The sequence below is a fragment of the Centropristis striata genome, chromosome 1, assembly GCF_030273125.1.
Source record: "Centropristis striata isolate RG_2023a ecotype Rhode Island chromosome 1, C.striata_1.0, whole genome shotgun sequence".
Taxonomy (NCBI): Eukaryota; Metazoa; Chordata; class Actinopteri; order Perciformes; family Serranidae; genus Centropristis; species Centropristis striata.
Window position 1 is genome coordinate 14,862,994 of NC_081517.1, and position 17,881 is coordinate 14,880,874.

The following is a 17,881-nucleotide window of genomic DNA, read 5'->3' on the forward strand; positions in this document are numbered from 1 at the left end:
TCCTACCTGGGTTGTAATACTCATAGACAGTGACCGAGGAAGGCTGGAGGAGGCCGACTTTAAAGTTTTGCTGAAGCCTGAACATCAAGATCTCAGGCTCTCTGTGAGACACCTGAGAGCAGAACAAGGGAGGATAATATAGTGCAACAGAGAAGAAAAAAGCAAAGCTATAGACAATTTAGCGAGCCTGAGCTGGTTTACAAGGTTATCTATGTAACAGTGCTGTGTAAAACCCAGAATCTCTTCAAGTCTAGGGCTATTGGTCCAGGATTAACCAAGTAAAGTTGTCAAGATAATTCATTATACCAACTTCTTCGAAATGCACAGAAATAAAAACATTAACAGATGCACAAACTGACTTAAAGAGGCGATTATTTCATGGAAGTAAACTGAATTAATGCAGATCAAACTCACTCTGGTTGCAAAGAAGTCAACAATGTTTTACCTTGAACAGGTGGATGATCAGAGAGCCTCTCTCACTCAGGTTATCAACAATCTGGAAGTTGTTGATGTAGCTGTCCACTGAGTTAGACAACTGGACAGACAGAAGGAATCAGTTAGCAGCACTGGCCTCAACATGTCACCAGTCTCATTTTAACAATCAGACATCATTATCACCACATAGTAAACTTTATATTAATGTAGAGGGATTAACTGGGATGAGGTTGAATGCATCTTTTTTCACTTGGTCACCAGAGGACACTCCTCATCAGCAGGGCTTGGATTTATGTTTTATGTAGGTAAAACAAATTGTTCATAGAATCTTTATTATCATTTTGTGGGTTTTGTGTGCATTCAACTACTTTACTCCTCTCTGTTGTGAAAAGGGGAACTTTTTCTTCTTATTCTTATCAGTTATATCAGTTGTTTTATTTTCAAAATAAGATAAAAAACATTGTCAGTAAAACTATCAAGCATTTTCCTGTTGGCTTAAGTGTTAAAATAATTTCTTCAGAATGTAAAATAAGCAAAAAATTTTAAACTAGATTTAGGAGTAGAGGCTGATTACCATCTCCAAGTCTGAGTTTTCTGGGGTGAAGCCCGTCGGCAGACTTATATCCAGAATGACCATCCTGACATCTCTGGGTCCTAAAGCCCTGTTGGATACACAGAGACAATCGATACTTCAGTCTTTCATTCCCCTTCTTCAGTTATAAAAAAGCGTAAAGGAAAAAAAAAGCTTAAAGACAACAACAATAACTCACCTCACTTTAACAGTGAATTGGTAGGATTTAACTACATCTGCTGGAAGTTTTTCTGTTATGGGACAGAAACAAAGCATTATGATGTGCTAATGTTTGGTGGCATGGTGAGGTTGGTTAAGCTACATTCATTTAGTATATTATTTTGTTTCATGAGCTTATATCAGGGCAGATGTTAAAGGTCTACAGAAGGATAGTTAATGCATTTTTTCCCTCTTGTGGCACTTAAGAAGAAAGACAGAAAACAAGAAATGATGCATATATGAGAGTGTGAGAACTTGAATTACCGCTGGATTCGTCTATAGTGACGCTGAGATCAAAGTGCTTGCAGGGCATTTTCTCATCCACCTCGTGCACTTGGTTGTAATACGTCACAACCTTGAGTCCAGGAACAGGAAGGGACACACCATGCGAAACACAAGAGAGACACACACTAGACCCAAAAAAACAAAACCTGTACAAACTGCACTAAAAAAAACTCCACATACAAAATCCTGCTTGAATGAAGTTTCATCATGTTATGAAACTGAATGACACTAGTTTTCTTTCATATAATCAGACTATTGATTACATTTATGCATACCTGTATGTATAAAGGTTATTTATGTCTATAAAAAAAGAAAAATGTTACTATATTAAAAATGTGATCATACCTCCAGTATTCCTTGTCCATTCCCTTCAGCCTGAACCGTCAATTCATGACCAGCAGGCAACTACGAAACAAAAGCACCAGAGAAGAAGACATTTTTGGTGAAAATATATATAAAAAAACACTCCTCAGGGTGGGGGGCCTAGGATTTTAAGGGGGAGATAGCAGGTCAACAGTATAGCAAATAAGTGTTGAACCTGGAGATGAATTAATGAGACGCTGCTCAGCACTGTGTCAAGTTGTTGCATAAATCTGTCAAAGAAATCAATTAATTAAAATGATTTAAGTGTATGAGGGCTTTGAACATTATGATGAATATATGAAGTCCATTTCCATGCTCACTAATGTCAAATACGTTTTTGACCTGATACCATTTGTTGCATACGTCTTCGTCAGAAATTTTGCTCTTTTTTTATGAGTCAAAAATTGATAAAAGTGGTCAAAAATCCCTCCAAAATATTAGAACCAAGACAAGGTCAGTACCAATGGATTTCTTAGATCTTTTAGTTTGATGAGATATTAATATAGTCTTTGTAGCCCCTTAAAGTTTGCTACAGCCTCTAAAAGAATAAAAAGGAAAAAAATCCGGTGGCAGGGTTGAACCAGTGTTTCTCCAAAACGCCCTCCAAACTCACAGTTTGATGTTCAACTCAACTGTGAGTTGTGCTGAGTTTCTGGACATTAAAAGAGAAACATTATGACCCACTCTCACTTCCTCCCACTGATGAACTCATTCATATTTTAAATTCAGTTTCTTGTCTCTCACATTGTTGGAGCGAGCAGCGTAGGAGGTCTTAGGGTTGAAATTGTAGCGGATTAGCTTGCGTCCTGAAATCATAACGTTCACATTCAGATCCAGGTTATCAGGAGGAGGTTTGTTAATCAGGTACTCCGACAGCGCATGGAGAACCACCATGGTTGACTGGGAGGAGACAGAGAAGGGGAACGAGTTAATGTACTCAAGTTTTAATCCACCTGATGTCATTTAATTCTAATGAAACACTTGCAAGTAACATTAGCTAGCAAAGCTATGGGTGATGTGTCAGAGAATACTTCTACTACTACTATTGTTCATATAAAGTCTACAGCTGGTACCTGAGTGGAGCCAAATCCGCCTCCTCTCCTCCGCTGGCTGTTCAGCCATTTGAATGGCGCTGCTGCTTCCTCCATGCGCCCTAACTTGACCAGAGCCAGCAGGGCGTAGCCGGTTGCCTCCAAGGTGAACAAAGTGTTCTTCGTGTCGGGCCAGTGGCTGCCGCCTACAGGACAGGGCAAAACATAAATAAAGTGTATGGCTTGCAGCATTATTTGCTGTCTTTGCCGGCAACATTTTCTGTACGGCACAATTAAAACATGGCTGAGTATACAGAATACCTGGAGCTGCAGCTCTGAGTAAAGCTTGTGTCGGGTTTTCGCCTTGACCATTCCACAGCAGAGCCAGTGCATAGGAGGCAATGGCCACAGTGTACGGTCTCCTCCCCTGCATCACCAGTGCTGTCCTCAGTTGGTCAGTTGCCGTACTGATAACATGCTACAGCAGACAGATATGCATTAGTTTGAACTAAAACTACTGATAGTATCGCTGAACATGATGACGTACGGTTACGTTGTTAACTTGGTTCTCTAAGTGAAGGGACTTTCTCTTCACTCCGTTACATATTTCATATGTACGGGGAGAGATAGTCTTGAGACGATAGAGAACGATAGAATGAGGTAAAAAAGTCCTCTGCAGGTAACAAACACCTGTTTACACTTACCTCTACATTTGGACCAGTGCAGCGGATCCCAGCCTGCTTGGCCTCTGCGAGTGCTATGAGGACGAAGGCTGTTAGGGTTAGCCCGGGGTCATCTCCACGGAGACCGCCCTGGAGACACATGTAGGAAAGGAAATGTTGAAAATTTTTAAAATTCAATTGAAAGAATGGATGTTATAGTAGTAGGTGATCAGGATGGTTAAAAGTTTTTTTGTGGCAGAAAGCTGTTCTGAAGAGATGGACAAGGGTTAGGTTTGCACAAAAAAGTGCATATTCATTCATTTAAGTGAATTGAAAGAAAAAAGGTGAAAAGCCACGTGGAAAAGCTTTCATCAGTTATCAGCAGGGTGGCTGGGTGCGTCTCACCGTCATGGTAGTCGTGTACACTGGGTTGTCCTCTACGAAGCCTCTAGGCTTGAATTTGTTGTTCACCAGGTAGAGCAGAGGCTCGCACACCTGCTCCTCGTTGATGCCAACAATAGAGTGAGCCATGGAGAAAACTTTCACCACGTACGCCGTGATCCTGACAACCAGGTGGATTGTTATTAGATTATATTCGGTCACTTTTAAACACATTACACAAAACATTATACACACAAAACAGCTTATGGTATGAATTAAATCAATTAATAGTATTTTTAATTGCTTTTCTATAGTATTCCATTTCCGAATGTGGCACGGAAAAAAATATGTTTGCATTCATACATTTAAACTTTAAATATATTAGATTGGCTCTTTTTTAATCAGATATCGTAATACCTAATGCATGTCAGTCTACGGAGAAGTAATAATTAGAATGCAATTAAATATGATAAATGTTAAAATGTTGACAGTACCATGTACTTGCGCCTTCGCTCCTGTAGGGGGGGTAAGATCCGTCACTTCTTCTGTATGCCAGCTGGTTCTCATAGCCTCAAAAAACAACATAGAATAATTTAAAAAGAAGGAGGGACACATCTTTATTTACTCATAATGAAAAAAAAGCTTGTTCCAAAATCATCCATCAAGCTAACTGGCATTCCATCTGTTTACCAAACCTGCAGTTCGCCCATCATCCATTTACTGATCCATCCATATATCTGACTAGTCATTTACTCATCCATCCATCAATTACTGTATCTATCCACACACCCATCCATTGGATTCATGTATCCATCCATGGATCTCAAAAGCCATTTATTCATGTCTATGTAACCATCAGTATATCAAATTATCTATCCATCCAGGATGCATTCAGTAATCCATCCATGTTTCCAACTGTCCATCCATGTACTAAACAATCCATTCATTTATTCATCCATTCGCCCATTTTTGTAACTCTCATCCACCCATGCTTCCAACTCTCCATCCATTCATCCAACTCTCATAATTCATCCAACTCTCCATCCATTCATCCAACTCTCATAATTCATCCAACTCTCCATCCATTCATCCAACTCTCATAATTCATCCAACTCTCCATCCATTCATCCAACTCTCATAATTCATCCAACTCTCCATCCATTCATCCAACTCTCCATAATTTATGCAATTTATCCATCCATCCATCAAACTCTCCATCATTCATCCAACTATCCATCCATTCATCCAAAACTTCACCATTCATCCAACTCTCCATTATTCATCAAGCCCTCCATCATTCATCCAAATATCCATCCATTCATCCAACTTATCCATCCATCCATCCAACTCATCCATCCATTCATCCAAATCTTCACCATTCATCCAACTCTCCATCCATTCATCCAGCTCTCCATCATTCATCCAACTCTCCGTCATTCGTCCAACTCTCCATCCATTCGTCCAACTCTCCATCCATTCATCCAACTGTCCATCCATTCATGCAACTCCCCATTATTCATCTAACTCTCCAACCAACTTATATTTAGATCAGTCCATTTATCTATCCATTATCCGTGTTTTCTGTCCTTCTCTCACCTCTCCTGATGTACCGGAGAGCCTCAGCCTTGCGCTCTACCCCTACGCTCTCCCAGTTGTTGGTTCGCTCCAGGTAAAGGGTGGCGATGAGCGGCAGGGTGATGCTGGCCAAGTTCTGCTCCACACAGCCGCCGGGCATCCGGATCAGCGAGGCCAAAGAGTCCTCACTGATAGAGTTATCAATGCTGTCTGCCAGTACATTGCCTGCATGGGAGACAAGGAATCAGTCCTTTCTGCTGGACTCATTTTGAATCCTTACCGTTGCTCTTTTAGTGACTGACCTCTGACATTGATGATCGTCTCTGGCTTAGAGTTTGGCACAACTGAGTCCAGTTCAATCTTGCCCACAATAACAGTCTGCCGTCCTATAGTACACAGAAACAGAGCCACGAAAGTCTAAAAACTGAAACATTCAAGTTTATGCATTACTGTTGCTTCAGCATTGTTGAATGCTTATAATTTCTTTCTTTAATATCAACAATACATTTCTAATCCTGGACAGACTAGGCCCTTGAGTTTGTGAGCTTTAGGACTATGAGAAGACCAATTTTAACTGGTTAATACCTAGTTCTAATTTTTTTAAAAATATGATCACCAAAAAAGAACAAAATTGGGAAATACGTTTATTATGTCCACAACAGAAAACCAGACTCAGAAGCAACCTCAACTCATTCAAATACGGAGGACAGGATGCAAAATGATATCCCAGAATTGTGGCAAATTAACATGCTCCAAAGACATGCAGCTTAGGTTTAATTGGTCAATCTAAATTGCCTGTTAGAGTGAATGAGAGCATGAATGGTTGTCTGTCTCTATGTGTCAGCCCTGCGATAGTCTGGCGACCTATCCATGGTGTACCCCGCCACTCTTCCAATGCCAGCTGGGATAGGTTGTGGCCCCCCGAGACCCGAGTTTGGATAATCGATTAGGGATAATGAATGAATAAATGGTTATCTTCCTACCTCCTTCAGCTGACGGGTTCAGCACGGCACTCCAAACTTCAGTCTTCTCCACTCCATCCATCTGTTTGGGTTGAGAAAATATACTAGCAAGTCTCCTTATTATCTTTTATTTTCTTTATATATATTCCTATTTAACCTTTAATTAGACTTCAGTTCATTTCTGTTTTGCAAACTCTTTGAAAGTCAATTGTTTTGGGATGAACATAAAAACATTCAAAAGGCTGATGGAAGGGAAATACGTTACCATCCCAGCCTGATGACATCTTCATCATCAAGGGTTACTCACCACCACCCGTAGATCTTTCTGGATGCGGTCTCCTCCCATCATGTCTCTGGCGAGCGCCATCAACTCCAGGGGAAGTTTCCCCACCACCAGCGGTACGATGGTGTAAGGCACCACGACAGAAGAGCCAGCGGGCACCGTCAGTTCCTGCATGTGTCTATCCTTAAAGGCAATGCTGCATATGCCTTCTGTCTTCATCAGCGTCAACCTCACCTGAGTCACAAAATGTATAGATTCAAGTTGTATTTTAGTGATTAAGTTTGAGTGGAAACAGAGTGACAAATATTTTTTTCCCCTTTAGTGTCTGTGCAATAAGAGGGATTACCAGAAAATAAATTGGTTTATGACCAAATACTTGCAAAACGTATGTCATTTCTGTTACACACTCAAAAAAAGCAAACTGGGTGTCTGTTACCTTCTCCTTAGTCTAACATGTAGCTTCTACTAAATAAAATGATGTTTTGTGGTTGAACAGTTTTAAAACATGTAGTTTTAGCATAAAATGCAACACTTTAAAATTTAGTAGAATACTTTATGTTAAAACAACACAACACCAATTAAATTGCTGAATATAATACTCTGTCTAAAAATTCTTTATTTTTCTGAATAATTACTATTATGTTCATTTTCATATGATAAAGGTAATCTTTTAGGCTAAACCACTTCAACCTAACTTTGTTTTGTTGGCTCAGCACAATTAATTCATGTACTGCACTATTTTAAAAAGTAGTTGTAACTACCCTATTAAATAAAGTAACTCTTAATAATGTCATACACGTTTAAATGGCCCAAGAAAATTATGTTAGTATGTTACAATTACCCTTACAAATCTAGTTAGACTGACCCCTGGTAATTAACAGTAACGCAAATACATCATGTTGACCCAACATATTTACATTTTGTTCACTCAACAAAACTGTTTCTCGCTTAATTAAAGCATTTTATTTAGGTGGAAATGATTTCCATAATTTTATTTTGTTCTGGGAACAAGTTATTTTTTTGAGTGCACTCAACTGTATTTTGAGTTAATTTCTAATTAGAAAATGTTATCTCCTGACATACTAATATTAGATACTGAACATTATGTTTCTATTTTACCTACCTCTACTCCTTTTGTAGAAAATAAATTCTATAGAGAGTAATTTCCCAGCTGAATAATAATGAAGTGAATGTTTGTTTCAGGGTGATTGTCTTACATGCAGTTCTGTAGAGGCATAGTTGTGGACCACAGCTTTAATCTCAATCTGTTCGTTCCTCGCCACGGAATATGGCAGTTTCAGGTCCACAAAGAAATGCTTCCATGTTTTGACGTTGTAAGGCTCGGCAACACAGAAACCTGCGGACAATCAGAAGCACATTAGGGATGGGCCTGCAAAACAAAACAAAACAACTTGTTTTTCCTTCATCCCTTGAGTTGAGCAGATTAGTCTGGCATTGTGAGGCTACACTTAAAGCAATGCAGCTAGTAGGCCAGTAGAAAGTTCATTCATGTGCTCATCATCAGGTCGAGCAACAGAGTGGCTTGTTGGACTACAGATTCTACAAAAAAATGAACAGAATTAACTGTTTTAATCATTTTTTTTTGTAGTATGTTATGGTTACAGTTGCTGTTAAGAAATTCTCTATCATCTAACATCTTAAAATACCATGCCTGTATATCCATTGCCCAGTTCTCATCACACTGAGGAAACTCCAAATAATATACTCACAGGCCACTTTATTAAGTACACCTGTTCAGCTTGTTAATGCAAATATCTGATCAGCCAATCACATGGCAGCAGCTCAATGCATTTAGTCATGTAGATTTGTTGAGGACGAGCTGCTGAAGGTCAAACTGAGCATTAGAATGAGGAAGAAAGGTGATTTAAGTGACATGAACATGGCATGGTTGTTGGTCTGAGCATTTCACAAGCTGCTGATCGTACAACCATCTCTAGGGTTTACAGAGAATGGTCCGAAACAGAGAAAATATCCAGTGAGCGGCAGTTCTCTGGGCGAATGTTGATGCCAGAGGTCAGAGGACAATGGCCAGACTGGTTCAAGATGATAGAAAGGCAACAGTAACTTAAATAACCACTTGTTACAACCAAGGTCTGCAGAAGACCATCTCTGAACACACAACACGTCCAACTTTGCAGCAGATGAAGACCACACCAACACTTTATTAGGTACAACTTGCTAGCTTATAAAGTGGCCGGTGAGTGCATGTGACATTTAATCTTTTTGGCAATAAGTTTGCCTATATTCCTTTATAAAAGCCAGAATTGTAATCACACGACAGGCTGTGGTAGATGATGCAAAAACTAAGATCCACAATGTGACACCCTCCTCCTACCACACTCGCACCTGTGTGAGGTGATGCACTGATGGCCAGAACTCCCCACTCTGTGATGCTGTCAGGAAGGGGATAGTCGTTCACGTCCTTAAATGCCAACCTGTTGATCAGATTCATATCTGTGTTAGCACCAGGAGGTCCAAAGCCAAGGCTGCATTTTTTAAAATAGAAGTAACAAAAACATGTAAAGAATAGCTGTATGAATGTATGAAAGAGGAATTAGCATCATGTTAAAGCTTATTTTTAAAATGTTAACTTATTAATAGACAATAACAGCTACTTTCTAGTTTGGGTTGACTGATACGTTTCACAAGGCAAACAAGGAAATCACAAACATAAAGGAATCTGCATTAGTACAGAATGTCTGTTTAGAATCAGTGTTGTTGAATCTGAGCTGTTTACTCAGCTTTTATCACTGACCAAACAAAACATGATGCAATGCAGGGAGTTCACAGTGCTGCGTGTTTTGTCTGATATGATGAAACTTTGGCTTTGGATTGTCCCCAATCCGTTTTTTCATCAGACAGGTAAGATGCATTAACAATCACTGGTTGGGTGTGGACTTTTGCTGAAACCAGTTGCTGGTATATTCCAGCATTATACTGTCACAGGGGGATAGAAACTGGATGGACAAGACAAGACAACATTTGTTAGAGTAATACATCTCGCGCTGCCTTTAAATTGAACTGACCAGGATGTATATTTCACAGCAGAAAGTTGTGTGAACAGTTAGTTTTTAGCATTCGAGTGGTTAAAGTCCTGTGAAATCAGCTGTTGTCTTGTTTGCTTTTTGAGAAATGGTAAATGACAGTTTACTGCTTGTCCTTATTATCATGGTGTTACGCGCTCCCCCATCTTTGCTCTTGTTGTCATAAGGAGTCTGTCATTCATTTATGTCTTGTGTTTTTCCCTCACGTGTGAACAGTGAAGCTGATTAGGGGGAAGGTTATAAAGAGGAGGCGGCGACCTTTCCTCACTCTCTCACTTCCACCTTGCAGCAGCAGCATCATGCCGTTGGTGTTCAGGCCTTTTGTTTGGTTTGGTTTTTCCTTTGTTTTCTGATGGGACTGTTGGCTCAGTTTCAGGTATTTTATTTCTGTTTCTTATTTTCAATAGGTCATGGTTCTGGGATAGAGGGGTTTCATTTGGATCCGCCGGCCCTTTGTGGGCCAACAAGATCTCCAACCTAAACGACAGAATAGACAGTTTGTCAACACCACCCATAACGACACATATGAGCGCTTTGCAGCTCATGGTAAAAATGGCACACACGTCTTAATACATACTTGTTTGATCTGCGGTTGTAAAAAGGGGTTTCTGCAGTTTCAGTGAGTTTAGGCTACGAAACCACTGATCTAGGTTTAGGGAAAAAACTCCTGGTTAGGCGTTATAAAAGACTGTTTAAACAGTAAATAAATGTACGTAAATACCGGCAGTGAAGTAGTTACGAGGGTGATGTGAGCCACGGAAGTTATGTAAAAAAGTTGTTTACTTTTGTCTTTACTTGGGACACGAACCCTGTTCTCCTGGGTAAAAGTCTGCAGTGTACGATAGTGACATTCGCCAATTAAACTGCATCGCTGTCAATCACTACTACTATGGCAGCAAGATGGCAGCGGAAGACAGTCTCACCGAAAATCCATCAGGCCCATCCGCGTCACGTTGTGTGAACATCACATATTTGGACCGTCCTCCTCACGCCGTAAACACCCACCAGAAGCGATTAAAAAGTGCCATGTCTTGCGTGCGCCACGTTTTTATCTTTTGTATGATGGTGTTGACCATTGGTCTGTAATAAATCTCTCCTTGTCAATCTCTCATTGTGACCTGCCTCCAACTGACTTATGGCCTGGTGCCACTGGTTGTGTCGTAATGCTGATCTAGCGATGTGAAATACGACCCGGAGTCTGCTCATGGTGTTTAATTTGAAAACCGACCAGATTCGCCCTGCAATTTCTGTCTGACTTCCTGTCAGAACAATCCGCTCTCTGTCCAGCAACTCGCGCTGAGCATCAAAAATAGAACAGATGCGTAATGCATGCGTGGCCGAGCGTTGAGATGCGTCCGGGACGCATCTGAAACGGAGCACTACGGAGCCAGTGGAGGTTGATACATTGACTATACTGGCTGCGTATTACTTGCAATGACGCAACGCTTCCACGCCGCGCTGTGGACGGGCCCGGTGGATTTGGGGGGTAAAACGTAAATATGAGTTGTAATTTGCTGCCTGTAAAAAAGCCCTATATAGTTGTGTCATGGGAATAAGGAAATACAATATAACCTTTAAACATTCAAAAGTAACCTTCACTGGCCTAGATGTTTTTAGTACATTACGACTACGAAGAAAATCACAGGCACATCAGTGGGTCATTCAAACGTACTTATACACCACCCTTGCTGCATACTAGAATCTTCACTATTGCAACATTTGTTGAAAGGTTTATTTGTCAGTTACAAAACAAGAGATAACTAAATCTCCAAAGGGATGACCTGTTTACTCACTTGTTCCCATATAAATGAATCATGGACCCAAACAAACTGAGTCACATTCTTTCCATTTAAACTGCTGAACTTAAAATCTGAAACACATATCTGTAAACTTTTCTTGCTCTTGAAATTACACTAAAAATGCCCTAAAACCTATTTTAGGATGATTCCCTTTTCTTATCTGAGATTATTAATACAACCAAGTGGCATTTTTGGCATTCCTAATTCTTCTTAGAAAGATTAAATATATTATTGGGGACAGGAATCATAATAACAATCCAAAAAAACAGGAACTTAGAAAAGCAAAAGTGTTTTGTTATGTTTTTGGGTCCTTTGGGCATTTTTGAGTCCTAACGCAGGAAAGGGATGGGAGGGGAGTCGTTCTCCTGGGATTGGGACAGGACAGCAGTAACTATTTAATCTTGTTTCACGCTCTAATACAAATGAGAATCATTGGCCTCTGATGTAACCTCAACTCTAACCGTGTACTCACCCCTCTCTGTCCGCCTCGTTGGGCAGGTTTAAATCTATCCACAGCCAAGACTCAAAGAACCTGTATCGCAGATCCACTTCAGACTCATCCAGATATTCTTCCTCCTCGTCATAGTCAAAATGACTCTCCGCTTGAGCAAGCACCACGTCTTCTTCTGCCATTTTGTTAACATCTGTGTACATGTAATTTTTTTCTTCTGCAAGTCCAGGCAGTCCAGCCACTGCAACCACATGTTCACGTCCCCAATCTGTGTAAACACATTCACATGGTTAGCAGGTCTTGACCTCTCATTATATTATATCTTTAAAATTTGAATTTAAAAACATAATTAGTCTGCACCCACACACAACAAATTCCTGCACAATTAACCCTCAGGGCAGGTTGAGCGCTTTTTACGTGCTTTTTCTTCTTTTTTTGATAATTTTGGCTGTGTTCATGCATTTGGCATGAATTTTGGCAAGATTGTGTATTTTTCTTTGATCTTGTTATTTCCAGCTCAGCTCCTCCAGTAAGGCTAAAATACACTGTGGACAAACAATAGTTCCACTCTTAAGGTTGAGCGAATAAAATGAGCCATTGAAACCCATTTAAAATGCTATTTTTGATCTCAATTACGTTAAGGCATAATACACGCATTTTATGAAATCTTGGTGTCAATCTGGGCTTTGGCCTTGGAATTGATAATTTTTACTACTTTCCACCAGATTGCGTCATTTTGACCCTAGAGAGACATGACAAACGAAAAAAATAACAAAAGTTATTTACACAGCCAGGTCTATAAAAATGGTGGCATCATGACACAAACCTGGCATATAAAGGGTTAAAATATTCAAAAATCAATTAGTGTTTGATATGAATAATTAGGTCAGATGTAGGGGGAAAAATCGGCACAATTAAAGTAGAATATAATATTATTATAGCTTGATTTTAAAGAGAGCGTTTTATGCGCTAAGCATTAAGTGTGAGTATTTGACACTGCTCAAAAAATAGTAATGCAACAAAAGCAGTGTTGCTGCTTATCACTGACAAGTTCCTTGCTGCAATAATTAAACTTTTTTTTTTACTTTGCATGTAGTATATTGAAAATAATTCATATATTTTTTTTTTCATCTAAAAACATGGTGGAATTATGACAAAAACATGGCATTTAAAGGGTTAAAATATCAATTACTGTTTGATATATCAATTATTAAGTCAGTTGAAGAGAAAAAAATCAGTACAATGAAAGTCAAATATAACGTTATAATTCATCTTTTTTTTATAGCTTGCTTTTAAAGAACGCATTTTATGCGCTAAGCAGTACAAGTGTGCATAAAATGTATGCATTTAAGTTATGCATAGCCTTTAGGTCCAACAAATGGCGGCCGGCTAACACATTTTATAATTTTACGGCTGAACATTAAACTAAAATATGTCCCCGATAACATTTGAGGGTAAAAATAGGCAACGCAGTTACAGAATCTTGATTGACATTTGATCAGCACTGCCTAGTTGACAGTTTAGCAGCAGCTGACATGACTGACAGCTGCATTCAACATTTCTTGGTTCTGTTTGGCTGTTTTTGTCAAAAAATCTTGGTGGATTTAGCCACCACTTTTAATCTTTAGTGTTTCTTTGTGAAGTGTCTTGCCAACTACAGAACTTCATGCCCCTCTCCTGACTTTTCATCTAGTGCCAGTCACATTTCTAATGTGTCCAATGCTGTGGTCTATGAGCAAACACCTGCAAAAACTAATGACATTCCCATCAGCCTCGGCTGTACTTTGCATGCTTTGATTATTAGCAAACGTTAGCATGGAAGCACATCAAACCAACACAAACGTTATTCCGATACATTTTAAAGCAAGCTGTTAAAGGTTGAGGTAGTTATTACTAAAGTTTCTGCTGGTTAGAGGGGGTCCCATCCTTGAATACACCATCACATCAGAGTGTCTGCTGGATGGCACCCTGGGTCGCCGGGTGGTGGTGGTGGTGGGTGGAACAGTTGTGGTCAAGGGTGGTGGCGTGGTGGGAATCTCTGTGCTAAACACTTGGTTCCTGAAGGTTGCACAGCAGTAGCGGAAGGCTTTCATGCACTCCCAGCCCTCTGTGATGTAGAGGGAGCGCCGCGTGCAGGAGTAGGGCATGGGGATCTCCCGCAGGCCGTCCTTACAGCAGCGCCGCTGCAGTTTCTCCTTGTAATGATTCTCTGCAGGCAGAAGAGAGAAGTATCGGACTCATAAGTACTAGAGATGGAATATAAATATTTTTATTTCAGCGCTAAAGAAATGACTGTTTAATGTGAACTGTGTTACTGACGGTGTAGAACCCACAGGGAATAATCAAAGTTTGATACAGTGGATTTTTTTTTATTTTTTATAGTGATCACATAAAATGTCTCACTATTAGCAAATCATTGTTATTCCTTTTTTCTCATGCATATTAACATGTGATTAATATTTGTTTGTTTACTCCATGAGCACAAAGTAATGGATTGCTATTTACTGAATTTCATTGGCTTTCAAATTACTGGACAAATTCAGTCACTGTACTGTGTATAGATCATATACACTAACATACAACACAGTAGGTCTTCTATATGTAGAGTACAGCTTGGTGTAGATTCATTTGTATAGGCTATAGCCCATAAAAGTACTGTGCCGTTTCTAAATACAGTAACGTCAGTATAGTGCAAATAGGTGCTGTGTCTCGTCAAGTGTGTTAATTTTATTCATGTTCATGTTTAGTGTTTCATGTTTGATGTCATGCCTTAGTTTAGTTTCATGTGTAGTCCTTTGTTGTCTTGAGCACTTTATGTTTAGTTAAAGTCACTCATGTCTAGTCTTGTCGTGCACATGTACTTACCTTCTCCCTCTTGTTTCAGACCCTGACTTCCTCCCTTTGTGTGAATTTCCTGCCACTGTGTCTACAGTACACTATTGTCTACCCCGGCCCTGATTGGTTTCACCTGTTTTCCCTACCTCATGTATAAATAGTCCTCGTCTCCCTTTGTCTTGTTGCCAGTTTGTCTTGTTCAGGCTTTTCATGTCATCAGGTTTGATTTAGTTTGTGAATATATTTGATCCTCCAAGTGAGCACTTTCCTTTATTTGTGCTTTGATCCTCATATTGAGTGAATTTTTGTTTTGATTAAATTTTCGTAAAGTAAAGTCTTTTGTTATACCTTCTACTGCCTGTAAGTCGTGCATTTGAGTCCACCAGTTTTGTTTCTGAAGTCGTTACAAAAGGCTGCAAACCAACAGCTTGGTGGTTTCAGTGCATTTCTGTCAACTGCAGGCTATCCACACTGAACTGGTAGCAAGTTTGGAAATGCAAACAGGTTACCACAAGAAGATTGTCATGAAAGTGAATTTTTTTCATATTTTGTCACGTATGAAAAGACCCCAAATCCTCACCATAAGCAATCTACTTGATTATTGTTAACTAATCTCACATAGCCAACCTAGCTGGAAAATGGTCAAACTGCACAACAATCATTAAAAAAGCTGGTTTGTTAAACCAATATCAAACGTTTTAAGTGGTGCCAAACCGAGGATACAGTGATGGTGCTCCTGCAGGATAGACAGAAGACTGACGTTTGAAATAGGCGACCAATGGCTGGCTTCATCTGGTGAGTCAGACTAACCGTAAACGAGTTATTTAAACAGTAGGGGTGATTCTGTCCCAAGCTTTTTGATGCATATAACCACTGTTGTGTGAGTGAATAATTTAACATGCATTCATGTACGATGGCATATTAAGGCCAAGTATGAAAAAAAAAAAAAAAAAAAATACAGACCTGGGTGAGGGGGGTAATATTTCGAGAAAAAAGTCGCAAATTTATGAGATTAAAGTGGCAAATCTAGGTGAAAAAGTCGCAGACTTATGAGTGAATTGCCCATAGATGTAGCCAGCAATATCTTGCATCTGTCCATTGCATTGTAGTTCCAGCTATCAGCTCATCCAAATTAGTACAGCGTTTTCTTCTGAATAGGCCCAATTCACGGCAAAGACTCTTGAAAGTCTGGATACTTACCTGATAATATAGTGATTCTGGGCTAAAACTACGAGTGTTTCCTCATTACTTAATCTCATTGCAAAGTATAATTTGATAAAGTCACTCCCTGCAGACATAGTACAGGGCATGCAGCAGCTTCTGTGCTTATGTAGCTCCTTGTAAAACAAAACTCTAGCTTATTTTTCCTCTCATAAATCAGATACTTTTTTCTTGTAGATTTGACACTTTTTCCTCAAAATATTACCCCTCCACCTGGGCCCATAATTTTTTTTTTCATACTTGGCCCTAATACACCGTCATATTCATGAGGTAGACAGAAACACAACCTAATGTTTTATGTCTGCTTGCTGTGTAGTCAAGTTTAAAATGTCAGCTTGTTTCCCCTAAGTAAAGCAATAAATTCACTTCTTTTACTCACCCAGCTGAGCTTTACGCTGTAGCCGTTCAGCAGAGCGCCTCCTTCTGGCACTGCTCGGACACTGCAGAACTGTGGAGTGGAGAGGAGAAAAACATCTTTGACCCATGACTTTATCAAGGACATTTTCAAACATTCATGTGAGCAACAATGACCAGTTACAAGAGAGATCACATAAAGAAAAAATTTCTTTATGTGAAATACAACATCAGGCTTGACTTAAACATTGTTTTCCTAACTTTGTAAAACAAAATGTAATTACACACATCAGTGTACTGTAAGTCATTTTTAATTTAAATAATAAATTGTGCAGCAGCAACTTGTTAAACATCTTCAGAATGAACAGGAATTACAATTAATGTAATGTTATATTTTTTATAATTGCTATAACAGCAGCAATTAACTGGAATTACATTTCCAGTATGTAATGTATATAGAACTGAATTGAATAGATTGGCCCTTTGCTTGCATAGAATGGAAGTGTATTGGAGGCGAATACCCATCAGTGGTAATGCTGTACGTGTGACTTTGCCTTTAGTCTGGAACCTCTCATTTCCAAGGGGCTTTATCCAAAATGCTTCTGATAGATATACAACCAATCAGAGCAACAGAACATGTGATATAGTGCTTAGTGACATGTGCAAATTAGACTGGTGCTTGGTCTGTTTGTCAGCATGAAAAACACCTGGTCACAAACACACTAGAATATGTTGTTAGTGCTGCCTAGTATGATCATGAGTTTTGTGGATGCCGTATGAGATCGGTCTATCCACGATTTGGCCTGAATGTGAGAGTGACCAGATGCATTTGTCCGAGCAAATAAAACACGAGCTCTCCAGGCTAGCTGCTCCATGCTCGCAGGTACCTTGTCTGATTTGGGTTTTGAACCCGGTGCTGGAGGAGTAGAGCAGTCCTGCATCTGTGAACACCGCCTTGGCATCTTTGCCTCCCCCTCGGGTGCAGCCGATGTCTCCCTGCTCCACCGCACCCCAAATCTGATGAAAAGTTCCCATTAAAGGCTAATACATACTCTGCAAGAACAGAGAAATTTGTTCTCTCTCCCAGGGCTGCAAGAACAGAAAGACTTCTGATGAATGATTCTGTTCTTGCAGCCCTGGGAGAGAGAACAAATGTCTCTGTTCTAGACACATCATCTGGGCAAAACTTTTTCTTGTGTGGTGTCTGACAACTATTGTGTGATTGGTCAGAAGTTTGAATTTGACATGTGCTGCAGTGGGATGGCCCTATGACGACTTCCCAGGAGTTTTGCACTTGAGTTTCACATGAAGTATTAAATGTCCTGGCCAGAACTAACTTTGTTCTTTTTCTTTTCTTGTGGAGTATGAATTAGCCTTAACAAAAAGTTG

At 39.7% G+C, this 17,881-nt stretch overlaps 1 protein-coding gene across 1 annotated transcript in view; it reads right to left on the bottom strand.

Moving 5' to 3' along the window:
• Nucleotides 1-17,881, bottom strand: part of LOC131971008 (complement C3-like) — a 34,238-nt gene that overhangs the window by 3,621 nt on the left and 12,736 nt on the right. Inside the window, exons 17-38 of the mRNA XM_059332276.1 lie at nt 17,380-17,509; nt 16,518-16,586; nt 13,977-14,291; nt 12,104-12,350; nt 9,135-9,223; nt 7,985-8,124; nt 6,792-7,001; nt 6,506-6,566; nt 5,825-5,908; nt 5,544-5,747; nt 4,442-4,517; nt 3,972-4,128; nt 3,609-3,716; nt 3,226-3,382; nt 2,947-3,110; nt 2,618-2,773; nt 1,856-1,915; nt 1,490-1,580; nt 1,206-1,257; nt 1,010-1,097; nt 446-535; nt 7-112 (exon numbers count right to left, since the gene is read on the bottom strand). Coding sequence (XP_059188259.1) covers nt 7-112; nt 446-535; nt 1,010-1,097; nt 1,206-1,257; nt 1,490-1,580; nt 1,856-1,915; nt 2,618-2,773; nt 2,947-3,110; nt 3,226-3,382; nt 3,609-3,716; nt 3,972-4,128; nt 4,442-4,517; nt 5,544-5,747; nt 5,825-5,908; nt 6,506-6,566; nt 6,792-7,001; nt 7,985-8,124; nt 9,135-9,223; nt 12,104-12,350; nt 13,977-14,291; nt 16,518-16,586; nt 17,380-17,509 — 2,854 coding nt within the window. The remainder of the gene's footprint in view (nt 1-6; nt 113-445; nt 536-1,009; nt 1,098-1,205; nt 1,258-1,489; nt 1,581-1,855; nt 1,916-2,617; nt 2,774-2,946; nt 3,111-3,225; nt 3,383-3,608; nt 3,717-3,971; nt 4,129-4,441; nt 4,518-5,543; nt 5,748-5,824; nt 5,909-6,505; nt 6,567-6,791; nt 7,002-7,984; nt 8,125-9,134; nt 9,224-12,103; nt 12,351-13,976; nt 14,292-16,517; nt 16,587-17,379; nt 17,510-17,881) is intronic.